This window comes from Coregonus clupeaformis, chromosome 30 (assembly GCF_020615455.1).
Source record: "Coregonus clupeaformis isolate EN_2021a chromosome 30, ASM2061545v1, whole genome shotgun sequence".
In the NCBI taxonomy this organism is placed as follows: Eukaryota; Metazoa; Chordata; class Actinopteri; order Salmoniformes; family Salmonidae; genus Coregonus; species Coregonus clupeaformis.
This window is the reverse complement of record NC_059221.1, coordinates 16,207,230-16,225,062: the sequence shown is the minus strand read 5'-3', so window position 1 is coordinate 16,225,062 and position 17,833 is coordinate 16,207,230. Positions and strand designations below refer to the sequence as shown.

At 42.4% G+C, this 17,833-nt stretch overlaps 2 protein-coding genes across 2 annotated transcripts in view; both read left to right on the top strand.

Moving 5' to 3' along the window:
- The first annotated feature begins 1,243 nt into the window (after positions 1 to 1,243).
- On the top strand, positions 1,244 to 11,703 carry LOC121545780 (sal-like protein 4). Its single transcript, XM_041856605.2, has 4 exons — positions 1,244 to 1,397; positions 3,784 to 6,315; positions 6,436 to 6,746; positions 8,953 to 11,703. Exons 1-4 carry the CDS (start codon positions 1,331 to 1,333, stop codon positions 9,391 to 9,393), a joined length of 3,351 nt encoding a protein of 1,116 aa, XP_041712539.1. The 5' UTR covers positions 1,244 to 1,330; the 3' UTR covers positions 9,394 to 11,703.
- Positions 11,704 to 11,897: 194 nt separating this feature from the next.
- The window catches only part of LOC121545781 (probable phospholipid-transporting ATPase IIA), a 39,437-nt gene continuing 33,501 nt past the window's right edge, over positions 11,898 to 17,833 (top strand). Inside the window, exons 1-2 of the mRNA XM_041856606.2 lie at positions 11,898 to 12,183; positions 15,722 to 15,866. Of these exons, the coding sequence (XP_041712540.1) occupies positions 12,116 to 12,183; positions 15,722 to 15,866 (213 nt within the window). The 5' untranslated portion in view covers positions 11,898 to 12,115. The remainder of the gene's footprint in view (positions 12,184 to 15,721; positions 15,867 to 17,833) is intronic.

The following is a 17,833-nucleotide window of genomic DNA, read 5'->3' as shown; positions in this document are numbered from 1 at the left end:
TACCAATAGACGGGTTGGTTGTTTATCAACTATGGTGCAAAACAGACAGGGTTGGCTTAGATTGTTGACAACATGTTAACTATATTTCATCTCCAATGTTTATTGAACACATAAATACATTTGCACAATGAACACGTCTTTCAAATACATCGTTACAGTCATTGGTTAGCTAGCTAGCGAATTTGAGCCATATTAGCATTGGCATGAAATCAGTCAAAACACCTCAAAACAAGACATGGTATCAAGAACCAAAACAAGACATGGTATCAAGAACAATATGAAATTAGCTGAAACTAGTCACATACGATTCCCCAAATGGCAGTTTCTTGTCATTGTTGGTAGCTATCACAACAACTTTTTTTGTTTTCGTGACGTTGTCAGCTAACTCATCTATTGGTGCCCTTCTTTGCGAGGCACTGAAAAATCTCCCTGGTCTTTGTGGTTGAATCTGTGTTTGAAATTCACTGCTCGACTGAGACGGTAGTCATTCAAAAATCATGTTAAACACTATTATTGCACACAGGCTTGCCATAACAAAGGGGTTGAATACTTATTGACTCAAGACATTTCAGCTTTTCATTTTGTATTAATTTGTAAAAATGTCTAAAAACATACTTCCACACGATGGGGTATTTTGTGTAGGCCAGAGACACAATCTCAATTTAATCAATTTTAAATTCAGGCTGTAACACAACAAAATGTGAAAAAAGTCAAGGGGTGTGAATACTTTCTGAAGGCACTGTAAATAATGATTTCACAATAATAATTTTTAATTCAGCTCACCTAGATCTCAATTCAAAGGATAGAGTGCAGGGTTTATGGATCATAAACAAAATATTTGACTGGATATTGGAAGAAAAGGACAGATTAAAATGAACTAAAATGTCTGCATGGGATTATTAATTTCTCAAAGGTATTTAAAAATGTTCTACATGATGAAGTTAACTTTTCTAATGAGTACCCTAAACAAACTTTGAGTTGAATGAAATGATTATTCAAGTGACAATATGTCCATAGATAAAGTATAGCAGATTAGGTAGTTCTGTAACTCCTTTACCTCCCTCCATTGCTGCCTATCCACTAGTATCGCATCTCCCGCCCCCTCATGGCATTCTGCTTTTCTCATCAATGGGCCCTATTTGAATAATGTGTAAGCACTTGGAGTGGAGCCAATCAGCTGTCAGAGGACCATGATAAATCGCAATGCATTATTGATAATAATAATTACTTTGACATGCGCAATTCCACTTCAGGGGCTAATTTTCCAACCCGAAGAATTTGTAAAGAAGGGAAGAAAATTGCGTTACTATTTGCTCCCGATGGTTGCACCATGTCGAGGCGCAAGCAAGCTAAGCCACAGCAAATCAATTCCGATGAGCCCGGTTCGTCAGAAAATGGTGAGTTTTTGGACTGATAAACCACTTTTGGAAAGAGTCGCGCAGGGTTACATTTATACAATGTTGCAAGATAGCAACATTTTTATTTGGAAAGTTATACGTTGTTTCTCCTTGCACTTTGACCTGGTTGGATCATGACCCTTGGAACTGACCATGCTTTTTTATGAATAAACCTGCGAGTTTGTGTGAAGTTTTACTATTTTTGCCAAAATACAGTTGACTTTTTGAAATTGTATAAGCGAGTTTCTTGATTAGAAACCTTTTGCGTTTATTCGTGAACATTCGTGTGAATAAAATACGGTTTAATCGATTTGAACATCAATTGATCAATCGATTGCGTTTTGTTTGATAGTGAGCCAGAAAGTCCACTGTAAACGACATGATGCCTTAACTTTTATCTAAGTTTTTCGAAAGTGTTACCTATGGAATACGAAACTGGAATAGCTGGGTGACTATCACTAACGTGGTTATTGCTGTGGGCTATTTTAGAATATGTGAATGTTTGGTTGGCTGTCTTTTAGAAGATTAAAAATAATTGTAGACAAATCAGTTGCACGTCTTTTGATCTTTTCACATAGGCCTAATTGAACAACTATCCATGTTGCGCATCATAATTTGATTGCATGTGTTGTTTCTCCTGCTTTGACTGTAGAAGTTTTATTTGTGCTCAAACACAAGGCATATATTTTTGTGCTGTATTTTGGGAGCAATTTTATAACAAAGGTGTCCGACAATGTAGTATGAAATGTGACTCAGAAGTAAGCTGACTTAAGGTGAGGGGGTTTGTAGGCAAGCAAGAGTTGGGGGTGCGGCTTGTGTTGCCATGTAAAGCATGCCATGGTAATGAACATCACTTTAGGAATGATATATATATTGATTCTACATACATTTAGGCTACGCTGCTTGATTGGGAACGTGCATATGTTCGATAACTTCTTGTCGGTGTTTCTTTGATCTGAGAATGGTGACATGTCCCATTTAATACAGGCTATCAATGTACTCATTAAGTGGCAACCCTTGTGTAGTTTCACCCCGTGCCATATTGGTGATCTGATACAATTTATGTGCCACCAAGTGGTCAAATGAATACCTGACACAAGTGGGGAAGTCAGTCATGTTATTTATATATATATTTCTTCACTTGTTTTCCCTTCATTTTGCGGGTTGTTCTTGATTAGTTGCGTCTCTCAAAATCGCCCACTTTTTTGCATATGGAGTCATAAGGTAACGTTCTCTGCCTACTGCGTTATTATGCACTGCAACAACATTGCCAACTTGTTTGACAATTAACGGATTCTGAATACAATGCCATTTGCCATTTTTTCCACCCCACTCCAGTTGCCTGGTGATTAACAAGTCCAGCAACAGTTTCGTTGGAAGAATGCAGACAGGTGGTCTACCCCACAGAGAGAGGACATTAGCGTTTGACAATGCGACTGGTTGTGAAATGGCCTCTCGGTGGGCAGACAAATTAAAATAATCACATTTATTCCAGTCCGACATGTTCCATTTTGCTAGAATGTACTTTTCATGTAAATGAGAAGTTGATATGCGAGACGATTGCCCCTGATATTTTCTGGGTTTTAAAGGCAAATCGATTGATGTCTTCTATATAAAGCCGCTGCTCTGACTGATTATTGTGAGCATAGGCACACAGTCGTTTGTTTTATATAGATTTTGGTGTGAAGTTACATTCAAGTACAGGTAATGTAGACTACATCTTTGTTTATAGTTCACACCATACTTCCCAGACTTGAATTATTGTGGCAAATTCAGGCTTATTACAGGCCCACACAATATGAATGTTGGTTTACATGTGGCCTTATAATAAAGTATGCTCTGTTATAGGGATTCATTTCAGTTTCTAAATTGAAATGAGTGTCATTAGAGCCAGGCTGGTCTTTGTCTTCATTTTTTTATTTTACAGGAGACCTTGGTCGCTTGCCCCTGATGTTTTTGTCAATGTTGCCCTCTGCTGGCTCAGTTGTGCACTGAGCCGAAATTACACGAAACCCTCATGCTAGCAATGCATTGAATGGAAATGTGATTGAGAAAAGCTTTTCATGAATGTAAATGACTTATTCAAGTTTTGCCCACCAAGCAATATTAATTTCTAATATAGATTAACCTAATTATTAAAGTATTTGAATACCACCTTTAGTGTATGTGTATATATATTAAAGTTTGATAAGGGATATATATAGAAATGTATTGTTTGACTGAAATTGAAAAAGATAACTCTAAATGATTGAATTTCAATTCTACAGAATGTACTTATACTGGCTATGTTTAATTATCCAGACTTATTTATACTTGGTGACTTTAGTTGGTTTATTGTTATTTAAGTGGTTTTAACCTGATATTTTCCTGCTTATTATCATTACAGGGGTTCTACAAGACGGTCAAACTGAAGAGGATGGGAATGAGGTGAAGAGGTTTAGAATGGATGAGACGAAGGTCTGCAACAAATGCTGTGCTGAACTCATCGATGAGGCTGACTTTTTCAAACATCAGAATAATTGCACTAAAAGTAATGAGATGGTCATCATGAAAGATGGAGAGGGGAGAGAAGTACCAGAAGAGTTCTCACAAGGAGGCTCCCCCGGTGACTTCCAGAGTGACTACAGTGACTGCCAGTCCTGCAGTAATACTCTATCAAAGTCCAATGCAGTGTCTATGGAAAGGATGGAGGAAGAACCAAAATCAAACAGTGAGGAACAACCATCCAAACAAGACCAGGTGGAGATGTCTGACAGTCCCAGGCCTGAGATGAGTTGCCATCAGCACCAAGCCTCAGCCAAACCCCAAGATTCAAACGTCACCTTGGAGTCAATGCCTTGCACCAAAGTGGCCGTCACTCAGCATTCATCAAACAGTGGGTCGAACAACCGCAAGTCTCCACAGGCCACCCAGGAGGCCTTGCAGGCCATCCCCATGATCCTGGAACAGCTGGTGGCCCTCCAGCAGCAGCAGCTCCAGCAGATCCAACTGACTGAGCAGATACGTATCCAGGTGGCAATGATGGCTCCACAGAGCCTCCACTCGGCCCTAGGGGCAGCAGTCGACCCCCTCAAAGCCCTAGGAGTTCATCTCTCCCAGCAGCTCTCTGCTGCAGCAGCCCTGATCGGCAAGAGGACTAGCAACCAGAGCCTCTCACTAGAGTCACTCAAACAGGGTAAACTACCTCCGTCCAACTGCATTCCCACCTCACTGGCTCAAGGCCTGGGTCCGATGCCCTCCAAAGCCGAGATATTGAAGGGGCTCCCAGACCTGGCCAACCACCTACCAGCGTTACTGCCTCACTCACCAGGCTCCATGGCCTTCCAAAGTCCCTTCACTGGCCTCTCATCAGGGATGGATCCCTCTAAGAAAGTAAAGAGCAAGATCCCAAATATGCCGGAGTCTAAAAACGGGTCTGGTGGCGACAGCATGTACAAGCACAAGTGTAAGTACTGTTGGAAAACTTTCGGGAACGACAGCGCACTCCAGATCCATTTGCGCTCACACACTGGAGAAAGACCGTTTAAATGTAACATATGTGGAAACCGCTTCACAACCAAAGGAAACCTCAAAGTGCATTTCCAGAGACACAAGGAGAAGTACCCTTACATCAGGATGAACCCACACCCGGTGCCAGAACACCTTGACAACATTCCCACCAGCAGCGGCATCCCCTACGGCATGTCAATGCCCATTGAAGAATCCAACATGGTGGACATGAAGCCAATGCTCTGCCTCCCATCTCCAGGTTTCCACCCATCAGCACTGCAGGGGTTCAAGCCTTCATTTGATGGTTTCAGGAGTGACCCATTCTCCCAAAGAGCGTCATCAGGAAGTGACTGCGCATCAATTTCCTCAAACATGTTCAATCACGAAATGGGCTCTGATCAGGACCACCATGTATCTAAAGAGCTATTGGGAGCGCTGCATCACATGAATGGCAATTGCCTTCCTGGCGACCACAACAGCTCTGAAACTGCCAAACTACAGCAGATGGTGGATGGGCTGGAAAAGAGGACCAATGACCCAAACGAGTGCTACATCTGCCACCGGGTGCTCAGCTGCCAGAGCTCCTTGAAGATGCATTACCGTACGCACACGGGTGAGCGGCCCTACAAGTGTAAGATCTGCGGCCGTGCCTTCTCTACCAATGGCAACCTCAAAGCTCATTACGGTGTCCATCGGGCCAACACGCCCCTCAAGATGCAGCACTCCTGCCCCATCTGCCAGAAGAAGTTCACCAATGCTGTGGTTCTTCAGCAGCACATCCGCATGCATATGGGAGGCCAGATCCCCAACACCCCCATGCCAGAGACCCAGTTTGAGGCCTTTGAAGAAATTGACTCCTCTCTGCCCGATGAGAAGTCCATGGACACCAATGGCTTTGCATGCATGGAAGACCAAGACACAGAGCTTGACTCTCAAGAAAAGCCAAGCAACACCTCAGATTCTCTCGCACCATCTTCCTCTGAGGAACTGCACCAACCTAATCAGGCTCCTCCATCCTCTATGTTCTCCAGCATAGCTGCTCAGGAGATCCACATGAAGAACCTCCCCTCGGCTCTCAACCTGCAACGCCAAAGCGGCACTGCCGCGGAGTGTGATGGAGTGCCCCCCAAAGAGTCCCCCTCAGCCTCCGAGTGCATCCGGGAGCAAGAGTACCAGAACGGCCGCAGCCCTGCAATCTCAGACTCTGTCTCCTTCCACTCCTCATCACCAGTCAACAGCCATGTAGGCAGCAGCCAGTCCAAGTCCCCCGAGTCAGCCATCCCTGAGGATTACACCCAAAATGGGCCTAGAACAGACTCTGACAGCAGCTCTCAGGATGCCAATGGAGCTCTGGACCTGACGGCACCCAGCTTCACCCCAAAAACCATCAAAGAAGAGCCTGGCCTGCTCTTCACTAATGGGGAGTATGGTAAGTGTATAAACCCCTTTGATTAGAATGTGCTGTATTGTAAATCAATCACATCCCCTGTAGGATTTGGAGTAATCTTGATTATTGTTTATTAACTGGATTTGTTTTTATTCTCAACAGCTCCCAGCCATTTGCCTCCTTTTATGAGGGTGCCTCCCAGTCTGGTCAAACTGGAGAGGCAGATTCCGCCAGAGATATCCATGGGCATGGGCCCTCTATTTGTCTCCCAGATGCCCCAGGGAGCGGGAGGGCAACCACAGGATGGCTCCAGTGCTCACCGTAGATCCAGCAAGCAGCACCTGTGTAACTCCTGTGGCAAAAACTTCTCCTCTGCCAGCGCCCTGCAGATCCATGAGAGGACCCACACTGGCGAGAAGCCCTTCGGCTGCACCATCTGTGGCAGGGCCTTCACCACTAAAGGCAACCTCAAGGTAAGGCTGACTTTTATATAAAATAAATGCTATTAAAGCCTTTGTCTTTCATGGACTCTGTGGCCTGGTATGAAATGGCTAACTTCCTGCAATTCTAAACATTTTCCCATGGGGCAAAAATAAAAATGTGCATTTTTATACAGAACAAGTATTTGAAACACTGCCAATTTTGCAGGTTTTCCTACTTACAAAGCATGTAGAGGTCTGTAATTTTTATCATAGGTACACTTCAACTGTGAGAGACGGAATCTAAAACAAAAATCCAGAAAATCGCATTGTATGATTTTTAAGTAATTAATTTGCATTTAATTGCATGACATAAGTATTTGATCACCTACCAACCAGTAAGAATTCCGGCTGTCACAGACCTGTTAGTTTTTCTTTAAGAAGCCCTCCTGTTCTCCACTCATTACCTGTATTAACTGCACCTGTTTGAACTCGTTAACTGTATAAAAGACACCTGTCCACACACTCAAACAGACTCCAACCTCTCCACAATGGCCAAGACCAGAGAGCTGTGTAAGGACATCAGGGATAAAATTGTAGACCTGCACAAGGCTGGGATGGGCTACAGGACAATGGGCAAGCAGCTTGGTGAGAAAGCAACAACTGTTGGCGCAATTATTAGAAAATGGAATAAGTTCAAGATGACGGTCAATCACCCTCGGTCTGGGGCTCCATGCAAGATCTCACCTCGTGTGGCATCAATGATCATGAGGAAGGTGAGGGATCAGCCCAGAACTACACGGCAGGACCTGATCAATGACCTGAAGAGAGCTGGGACCACAGTCTCAAAGAAAACCATTAGTAACACACTACGCTGTCATGGATTAAAATCCTGCAGCGCACGCAAGGTCCCCCTGCTCAAGCCAGCGCATGTCCAGGCCCGTCTGAAGTTTGCCGATGACCATCTGGATGATCCAGAGGAGGAATGGGAGAAGGTCATGTGGTCTGATGAGACAAAAATAGAGCTTTTTGGTCTAAACTCCACTCGCCGTGTTTGGAGGAAGAAGGATGAGTACAACCCCAAGAACACCATCCCAACTGTGAAGCATGGAGGTGGAAACATCATTCTTTGGGGATGCTTTTCTGCAAAGGGGACAGGACGACTGCACCGTATTGAGGGGAGGATGGATGGGGCCATGTATCGCAAAATCTTGGTCTCCAGACCTGAACCCAATAGAAAATCTTTGGAGGGAGCTGAAAGTCTGTATTGCCCAGCGACAGCCCCAAAACCTGAAGGATCTGGAGAAGGTCTGTATGGAGGAGTGGGCCAAAATCCCTGCTGCAGTGTGTGCAAACCTGGTCAAGACCTACAGGAAACGTATGATCTCTGTAATTGCAAACAGGTTTCTGTACCAAAAATTAAGTTCTGCTTTTCTGATGTATCAAATACTTACGTCATGCAATAAAATGCAAATTAATTACTTAAAAATCATACAATGTGTTTTTCTGGATTTTTATTTTAGATTCCGTCTCTCACAGTTGAAGTGTACTTATGATAAAAAAATTACAGACCTCTACATGCTTTGTAAGTAGGAAAACCTGCAAAATCGGCAGTGTATCAAATACTTGTTCTCCCCACTGTAGCTAATCTCATGCAATTCTACACATTTTGACATGAGGCTGAGAATTTCTTTGGTGTGTTGACTGTGATAAATGCACTGGATTATGAGCTGTATTTGCTAAATGAACAAATGAAGTAGGCGGTGGCATGGTGCATATAGCCATAGAAGCACAGTGACATATGCCTCAATGCAGTCATATTCATGGATAATTGGGGGTGTGGCTTTCAGTTATTTATGTCCACCCATCCCATGAGTGAATGTCATTCCAGTGCACTGCTTGCTATGAATTCTATCTGATGTTTAGGTAAAAATACAAATAATGTCCTGTTTGGAACATGAGTAGAGATCATTATATTTTTTTGTTGCTTAATCTGATTGGCTGGGTCTGGGCCCACCCATGCCTACGTGGCTGGATTGTCCCAAGTAGATGTTCAATAACTGTCAACATTTCGATTAACTAACCTTAACCCTAAACTTAACCCTTACCTCAATCCTAGCCCTAACCTTAAACATTACCCTAACCTTAGCAAGCATTTGCTTATCAACAGATAGTTTAATAGTATGACCATCTATATTGGACTGTCCAAATAAGTCTGACCTAATTTTCTGTAGTAATATCTATGCCATGCTTGTTTTAGGTGCACGTTGGTACTCACATGTGGAACAGCTCTGCGAGGCGCGGCCAGCGCCTCTCTCTGGACAACCCCATGGCCCTGATGGCGATGAGCTCAGAGTCTGGCAACATGATGCCAGATATGATGCCTCCTCCCAAGGAACTGGGTCCTCCTCCGCCAATGAACTTCGACCAGTCTCTGTGGAACCAGTACACTGCTGCTTTCACCAACGGCCTGTCCATGAAGACTAACGAGATCTCTGTGATCCAAAATGGCGGAATGCCCATGCCTGGTAGCCTGGCCGGTGGTCCTATGGTCCGCTCTACTGGAGGCCTGATGAAAATGGATTGCTCCCACTCTGGCCTGCCTGCCACCATGGCAGAGATGGAAAGGAATGGCTCTGAGTGCGTGGCCAGATCTCAGTTCCAACATTTCATGGAGGAAGGGAAAATTGCAGTGAACTAGTAGTAAAATGGAAGAACAAGGCAGTTTTATCTGTTTTTGTTTTGCTTATAGTTTTTTCATCTATTGTGTACAGATTTTGAATGTTCATAGTAGCAATGTTAGCTAACATTGCCACTTGGTCCTTGACGGGTACAATCAACACGTGCTATTCCAATACTTTCAAGAGATCGTCCATAACCCTTGCTGAACATATTACTGCTTTTTGCAAAGCCTAGTTGGAACTCTCAGTAACTTAAATGGTGCTGCTCTTCCTTTCATTTGAACAATTCACCCCTTTAGTTGAAGTTGATATAACTACTGTAGTTGTATTTACGGTTATATATATATTTTTCTCCATAATATATGCGGGTATTTCTGTGTGACACTTTTTAGTCTTGTATCCAGAAGTTGAATGTATGGCCTTCTTGAAACCGCTTTGATTCAGAATGTCTCTCTCCTTGACGGAAGAAACTGTACTTTGAAGGATTTTGTCTAGCATTAGAAAAGCTTCAGTGTATGACCGATTGTGGACACCATTGTTTTAGTGCCGATAAACCAGTGGTTGTCCTGATTCCTCTACAGTACATAACTACTTGGCTCTCCTCCTATTGTGTGCCATACATTTTATGACATTTGTATAGTTTCAACATGGCCAACTGTCTTGTAATGATATTTCATAGGAAAGAGTTTGATATTTCAAGTTGTTTGGAGATGCTCTGAGGTGGTCTGCTGAGAGTTATCTGTCGGGTGTCATGTACTTTTGTTTGATCCAGACAGGCCTACTGATTTGCTCAGTCATCCATTTTGGATGTTGATAATGTTTCCAGGTAGTTTACACATGCTGAGACAAAGTAGTTTATTTGCCTTTCTCTCTAAAACTGAAAAACCTCATGCCAAGTGCCTAGCTTGAATTTGAATTGTTGCTGTATTGTCTTTTTTTAAAGCACCACAAGATTGTAATGAAGGTTATATTTGTCTGTATGTGCTTTGACTGGTACTATATTTTTCCATATTGCATTGTTTCCGGAAATATTTTTCTGCTTCCATATTTTTGCTCCAAATATTCATTTTTGTAGAGCTTCTGCGTCTTTTGGTGGTTTTGTTCTGAAGGCTAGGGTTTATGTCCCAATTGGTACCATATTCTCTACATACATGGGCCCTGGCCAAAAGTAGTGCACCATATAGGGCATAGGATACCATTTGGGACACAACCCATATAATGCTGAATGCTCTCAATCATGCCTGCACTTTATTTCTTCACAATTTTTGGTAAGCTTGTCATTTTAATGGTTACATTTCAAAACCATCATATTGACATATACCTTGATCTTCATATAAGAGGGCACATCAGCGATTGCATCATCTTTTCTTTGTTTGAGGACGTGGAAACGTTGAATTCAGAATTTTACTCTATTTAACTCAATTCCCAACCGTGTTAAGTTTGACATATTTCAATAATTCTCTCCATTGACTGGGAATCTACAATACATTATTTTATCAACTGTGGAATCTTAAACTTTTTTGTTTTGTTATTTATATTGTGTACGATGCCAGAGCTTTTGGGGCAACTCTCTCTCTACCTCATTTAGATATTAGTTTATCCTCCACCTACCCTCAAATTTAACGCAATGGGTACATTCACTCTCTGATACATTCTGAGTAAGCAATGATATGCTTTCATTCTTCGCACAATCTACTGAGTTGTGTAAGTAATGAATGTATCACTGGACTCTTTGCATAACTCAGAATGCACAGATTAACTCTATAATCCTGCTGTACATTTTCCATTGAAATGCATTTACCAAGTTGTGCCTTGTTTTAGAAATCAAACCATGCATCAGAACTGCTTTGAGGTTGTCTATACAATTCAATAAATGTTGAGCCTGTGTAGGCTTGTTTACAATGTAAATGTTCTCTTTGTTCATTATGTTTCCTTATCACCTAAATGTTACTTTCTGGTCTTTATGAAAATAGAAATCAGGGTGACCTTTCCGACTTTGGTTTGCATTCCTTTGTCAGTTCCCAGCATGCCATGAATTACTCTGAAAATCATGTGTTTCTGAGTGTTTTATTTAATTGTTTGAAGTTGATTTATTTAGTTCTGTCTGGAACAGTTAGCATTTCAGTTGCAGGACTGTAACTATCTGCTCTGTCCTCTCAGCATGGACTTTGTGGATTAATTACCTCATGGGTTTGTTCTTGCTACTTTTCTTTCATTTGCATTGTGCACATCCCTGATTTCCATCTTGTCTCCTTCAGATGACTTTCTTGGAGTTGTTGGTTTGGTTGTTGATCTCACATGTGTCCCAGAAATAAATGTTTGGTCCCAGATCATTTTGCATCAACTAAATTAATTTGCATTTCCAACTCGCCATATGTCTGTTCTCATTTTCTTCCCACAATCAAAGCTAACAATATCGGTTTTGTGTGGCCTAATTACTTTATCCAACCATTTTTAAAATGACATAATCCCCATGTCCTGCAGGTGTAGACATATTCCAATGTGGGTCTCTTGACATGGAGAGCAGGGTGACGGTATACTATATTGACAGGGGTCAAGACTCAAGCATTGGCTACTGGGTTGAAGTTTTCTGATTCAGTTCTCTCGACAAGCCTAGGCCAATATTTGTGGACCTTGGACTGACAGTCACTTCCGTCCATAGCTGTACTCCATCTAGTCACAACCCGCAGAGACGGCTAGGTGGATTTTTGCCTGGCGTCACCGTCAACTAGGGCTGCAGGAATGACGGACAATATTCCTTTACAACCAGTAAGACACAAAAAAAGACACGACAATAAAAACAGGAATGGGTAAGAACAAAAAAAACGTTTACACAGTAAGTAGAAATGACAACAACGATATGAGGCGGATGTTAGGCTGTTATTTAGCTCGTTGGCTAATAACAGAATGAATTGTTTACAAAACCGCGGACGAATATACTCGCTACATTGTAACCGTTCATTCTAAACGTTAACGATAAATGGCCTTTTTCATAACGAATTTACGGGATTTGCCTTGGTTGTGGAAATAAATGTGTAATCGAAAATGAGTCATTCATTGTAGCGAAAGGGATGACTGACATCCTTGTTCCGGGTGCTGTCTGTACTGTCTGTGCTAGTAGGCCTAACGTTACACTATTAATCGTCTTGTTTGTTTAGTATCTGGACTAGATAGGCCTATAGGACGGCAAAACAACACCCCAATCATTATGCCTAAAAAAATAAGGTGGGGTAAGGTAGCATGGCTGACAGGCATTCGTTGTGTCATAGTCCCGTGTAGCTTAGTTGGTAGAGCATGGCGCTTGCAACGCCAGGGTTGTGGGTTCGATTCCCACGGGGGGCCAGTATGAAAAAAAAAAATGTATGCACTCTGGACAAGAGCGTCTGCTAAATGATTAAAATGCAATTGCGTTGACCCAGCCCCAGACAGGGCAGGCCTTATGAGAATTGGGGGACAGCTAGTGCTTGACTTGGACAGGAGCTCACCGGAGTTGAGTACCGGCACCTCAGAATATTTGTTAAGTATTGTGGAGCTCCTCCACCTAAATATAAACAGTATACCGGCACCCAAATTGAGTACCGGCACATATTTCATATTGCTGATATCATATGCAATGATAATATTGCGTCATAGAATTGCACCAATTGTAAAGCCTAATGTCTCATGTCCACCAGATGCATCAAACTCTTTGTGTTCCGGTGGAAGTCATTCATTGTCAATGGAGCAGTCCGCAATGCTACGTTGGGGGTTGCGTTGCTTTACGGTGCGGTGGTACAAACGGAAGTACACACAGAATCCAACTAGGTGGCTTTTAGCTACTTGAAAAGCGAAGCAAGTGCTTCAAGTACTGAAAATGCAGGGTAGACATCTGGCAAAACAAAACGCATATGCATCTGTCATAATACAGGCTACACAAGACTAGCCTGCACACATGTCTGGGCATCCCCTTATGTACCCATCATCCCCTCAGACAGGAAAAGTCAATCTCAGAGATGGTGCTTGTCAGAGCATTTCAATTTTAGGATTGAAATAAATTGCAAATGAGTAGGTTTAAGATATGCAACAAAATATATACAGTCAGGCCCCAAATTATTGGCTCCCTTAAAGATGAGCAAAAAATACTGTATAAAATAAATATTTCAAATACTGAGTTATATTGTATGTTCCAAAAAATGGGAAAATTCTATTTTATACTAATATAATTGCTCAGAGAAAGAGATTTTGTTTAACAAGCAATACTTTTTTTCTAAAAAAGATAGGGGTCAAAATGATTGGCACCCCTGTTTCCAATACCTTTCAATACCTCACCTTGCGAGGATAATGGCACTGAGCCTTTGTCTGAAATGTTTTATGAGATTGGAGAACACATTGGGAGGGATCTTAGACCGTTCCTCCATACACAATCTTTCCGGATACTTGATATCCTTCGTCTGCGCTTATAGACTTGCCTCTTCAATTCAAACCACAGGTTTTCAATGGGGTTCAAGTCTGGAGACTGAGATCGCCATTGCAAAATGTTGATTTTGTGGTCAATTACCCATTTCTTTGTGGATTTTGATGTGTGCGTGGGGTTATTGTCTTGCTGGAAGATCCACTTGCGGACACGTTTCAGCACCCTAGCAGAGGCAACCAGGTTTTTGGCTAAAATTACCTTAAGAAGGGCCCCAGGACCAGTGGAAGCAAAATAGCCCCATATCAAAGATCCACCACCATATTTTACAGTAGGTATGGGGTTATTTTCTGCTCATGCATCCTTCTACTGAAAAATCAGAATAAAACAAGTATATTAATATTTGTTTTTGTATAATATTTTTTTGAAAAAATGTGTAGTGCACTGGGCCTTTACTAGTCCTGTATTAGCGGACCAATATAGCCGTCCGTAGCGCGGGTAAAAAAAAAATCTGCATCGCCCAAACTACTTCCCGCAGTTATGTCCACAGTCAATCCGCAGTCAAGTATTCATTATCCAGGTATTCAGTCCCTACAATATGTGTAGAATATGTGATCTGTAAAAGGCATAGAACATTATGACACATGGCAGCCATAAGATTAGGTCAGCTGCTGACTGCTTGCCTAGATGAAGTGGAATGCTTTGTTTGAGAAAGGTGTATGAAACTAGGGTATTGCTGCCTAGCACATAAAGCCAATATTTACTGAGTCGGGGCCCACCTCAATGGTCCTATTGACTGACTGAAGCCTTGCTCATCACCATAGTAAAGAAACATATTATTTGCGTACTTTTGTAGTGGCATTTCAGTGAGAGGGAAACTCTAAAAGGGCCAGTTTCCCGGACACAGATTAGGCCTAGTTCTGGACTAAAAAGCACTGTAATGGCATTTCTCAATTGAGCATGCTTTTTAGTCCAGGGCCCGTGTTGAAAAGTGTCAGAGTAGGAATGTTGATCCAGGATCAAACCCCCCCCGTCCATATAATCATTATGATTTAAAAGGCAAAACTGATCCTATATCAGCACTACTCTGAGACTTTTTGTGAATAGAGGTCCAGGAGTAGGCTTAAAGCTGATATAGGGTGCTGGAATAGGGTGCCATTAGACACACTCCAGCTATTTAACTTTTCATGTTGAAAAACAATATCCCACTTACGTTGTTTTTTTGACGTGCGTTTGGTGCAAGTAGCGTTTTGAGCGACCTGACTAAATTCACATAGAAATGTGAGTTATAGATCTGTCATTCTCATTGAAAGCAAGTCTAAGAAGCTGTAGATTTGTTCTATGTGCGCTATTTCTATGCTTCCCATTCTTCAGTTTCATTTTTGCATCTTTTACTTTCGGTTTTGTACACCAGCTGAAAATAAAAACAATTGGTTAATGAAAATATATTTCACAGCGGTTTAGATTGTACAATGATTCTCTACACTATACTTGCTTGTTTTGTCACATAAACAGAAATTAGGGGACTATTAGAATTTGAGCAACCAGAAAATGGCAGAGCGATTTCTGCATAGTGAATCTTTAAAGGGATACTTTGGGATTTTGACAATGAAGCCCTTTATCTGCTTCCCCAGAGTCAGATGAACACATGGAAACCATTTGTATGTCTCTGCATCCAGTATGAAGGAAGTTAGAGGTAGGTTTGCAAGCCAATGCTAACTAGCATGCTAGCAGTTACCAAAGACTTCCAGTCATTGTGCTAACGCTAGTTAGTGATTGAGCTAACACTAGTTAGTAACTTATTTCAAACTGCACGCAGAGACCTATAAATGGTATCCACGAGTTCGTCTGACTCTGGGGAAGTAGATAAAGGGCTTCATTGCCAAAATCCTGAAGTATCCCTTTAACCTGGGTCCAGGAAACCAGCCCTAATAATGTACTACACTGGTGTTCCTCAGGTGCTGCCCATGGTCAAGGTGCTGCGGCATGGGGGACTTTCGGCCGCGGACAGTGTGGCTGGGCCACCCAGAGAAGAGGGAGCAGAGGTACCCCCGGAATGTCATTAACAACCAGAAGTACAACTTCTTCACCTTCCTCCCAGGGGTGAGTGTCAGGGACTCCGGGTCAACCAAGCAACCGTAATTTGCTCCTCATACACAACACAACAAGCCTGAATTAGTTCAGTGGCAAAGTGGAGTAAGTACTTAGTGAGCAGTAGGGCTGACCCCATAGATTCAGATATAAAAAATAGTTGGTTGATGGACTCTTATTCTAATCAAATGAGCAGTCATGTTAGCCTGTGTTGTGTAGCCTATGTGCCTCTAGTTCACAGGAGGTTGGTGGAACCTTAATTGGGGAGGACGGGCTTGTGGTAATGGCTGGAGCGGAATAAGTGTAATGTTATCAAACACATGGTTTCTATGTGTTTGATGCCATTCCATTCGCTTAGTTCCAGACATTATGATGAGCCGTCCTCCCCTCAGCAGCCTCTACTGCTCTAGTTGCTTAGTCTCTTTATTGTTTTCTCATTACAAGTGGAGCGAAACCACTGCAAAAATACTAAGGAGCGTTTTTGTTTCACTTTCAGATTTTCAGAGCCTAATTTTCATATGAATTAGCTTTTCAGACATTTGCTAGTCTTAAAACATTGTGCCTTTTTTGGATATGAGGTCGCGCATTAAAAGTAGTCCAGATTTGTTTGGAATAACAAAAGCAAAGACCAGTCCTTTTTTGCATTGCAAATTATGATAATATCTATTTACTTTAGATGATGTCATGAAATTTATAGATATGGAGGTCAAAGTCTCAAATAAACACATTATTGTTGTTGTATGCTGTCACTTGTCAGTAGTTGAGGAAATGTCTCACGGTAGCATTGAGAGAACATAAGCTTTCCCTTTGTACTAATCTTGCACATTGGTGGTAATGAAATTCAGCCAAGGTGTAGTGTGACTGTTAAATCTATACTTGACTGTGGGTGGCACTGAAAAAGTTAATGTCCATCTGTGTTAAGACATACATTATATATACAAAACTATGTGGACAGCCCTTAAAATTAGTGGATTCGGCTATTTCAGCCACACCTGTTGCTGACAGGTGTATAATATTGAGCACACAGCCATGCAATCTCCATATACAAACATTGGCAGTAGAATGGCCTTACTGAAGAGCTCAGTGACTTTCAATGTGGCACCGTCATAGGATGCCACCTTTCCAACAAGTCAGTTCGTCATATCTCTGTAAGTGCTGTATTGTGAAGTGGAAACGTCTAGGAGCAACAACGGCTCAGCCGCGAAGTTGTAGGCCACATAAGCTCACAGAATGGGACCACTGAGTGCTGTAGCGCGTACAAATCGTCTCTCCTCGGTTGCAACACTCACTACCAAGTTCCAAACTGCCTCTGGAAGCAACGTCAGCACAATATGTGTTTGTTGGGAGCTTCATGAAATGGGTTTCCATGGCCAAGCAGCCGCACACAAACCTAAGATCACCATGCGCAATGCCAAGCCTCGGCTGGAGTGGTGTAAAGCTCACCGCCATTGGACTCTGGAGCAGTGGAAACGTGTTCTCTGAAGTGATGAATCACGCTTCACCATCTGGCAGTCCGACGGACCAATCGGAGTTTGGCGGATGCCTGGAGAATGCTACCACCAAATGTAAACTTTGGTGGAGGAGGAATAATGGTCTCTGGCTGTTTTTCATGATTCGGCTAGGCTCCTTAGTTCCAGTGAAGGGAAATATTAACGCTACAGCATACAATGACATTGTAGACGATTCTGTGCTTCCATCTTTGTGGCAACAGTTTGGGGAAGGCCCTTTCCTGTTTCAGCATGACAATGCCCCCCGTGCACAAAGCAAGGTCCATACAGAAATGGTTTGTCGAGATCAGTGTGGAAGAACTTGACTGGCCTGCACAGAGCCCTGACCTCAACCCCATCGAACACCTTTGGGATGAATTGGAACACCGACTGCGAGCCAGGCCTAATCGCCCAACATCAGTATCTGACCTCACTAATGCTCTTGTGGCTGAATGAAAGCAAGTCCCCGCGGCAATGTTCCAATCTAGTGGA

Coding starts and splice junctions, on each gene's coding strand:
- LOC121545780 (XM_041856605.2), top strand. CDS start 1,331: ATGTCGAGGCGCAAGCAAGCTAAGCCACAGCAAATCAATTCCGATGAG. Junction 6,316..6,435: donor CTTCACTAATGGGGAGTATG/GTAAGTGTATAA, acceptor TATTCTCAACAG/CTCCCAGCCATTTGCCTCCT. Junction 6,747..8,952: donor CCACTAAAGGCAACCTCAAG/GTAAGGCTGACT, acceptor TGCTTGTTTTAG/GTGCACGTTGGTACTCACAT.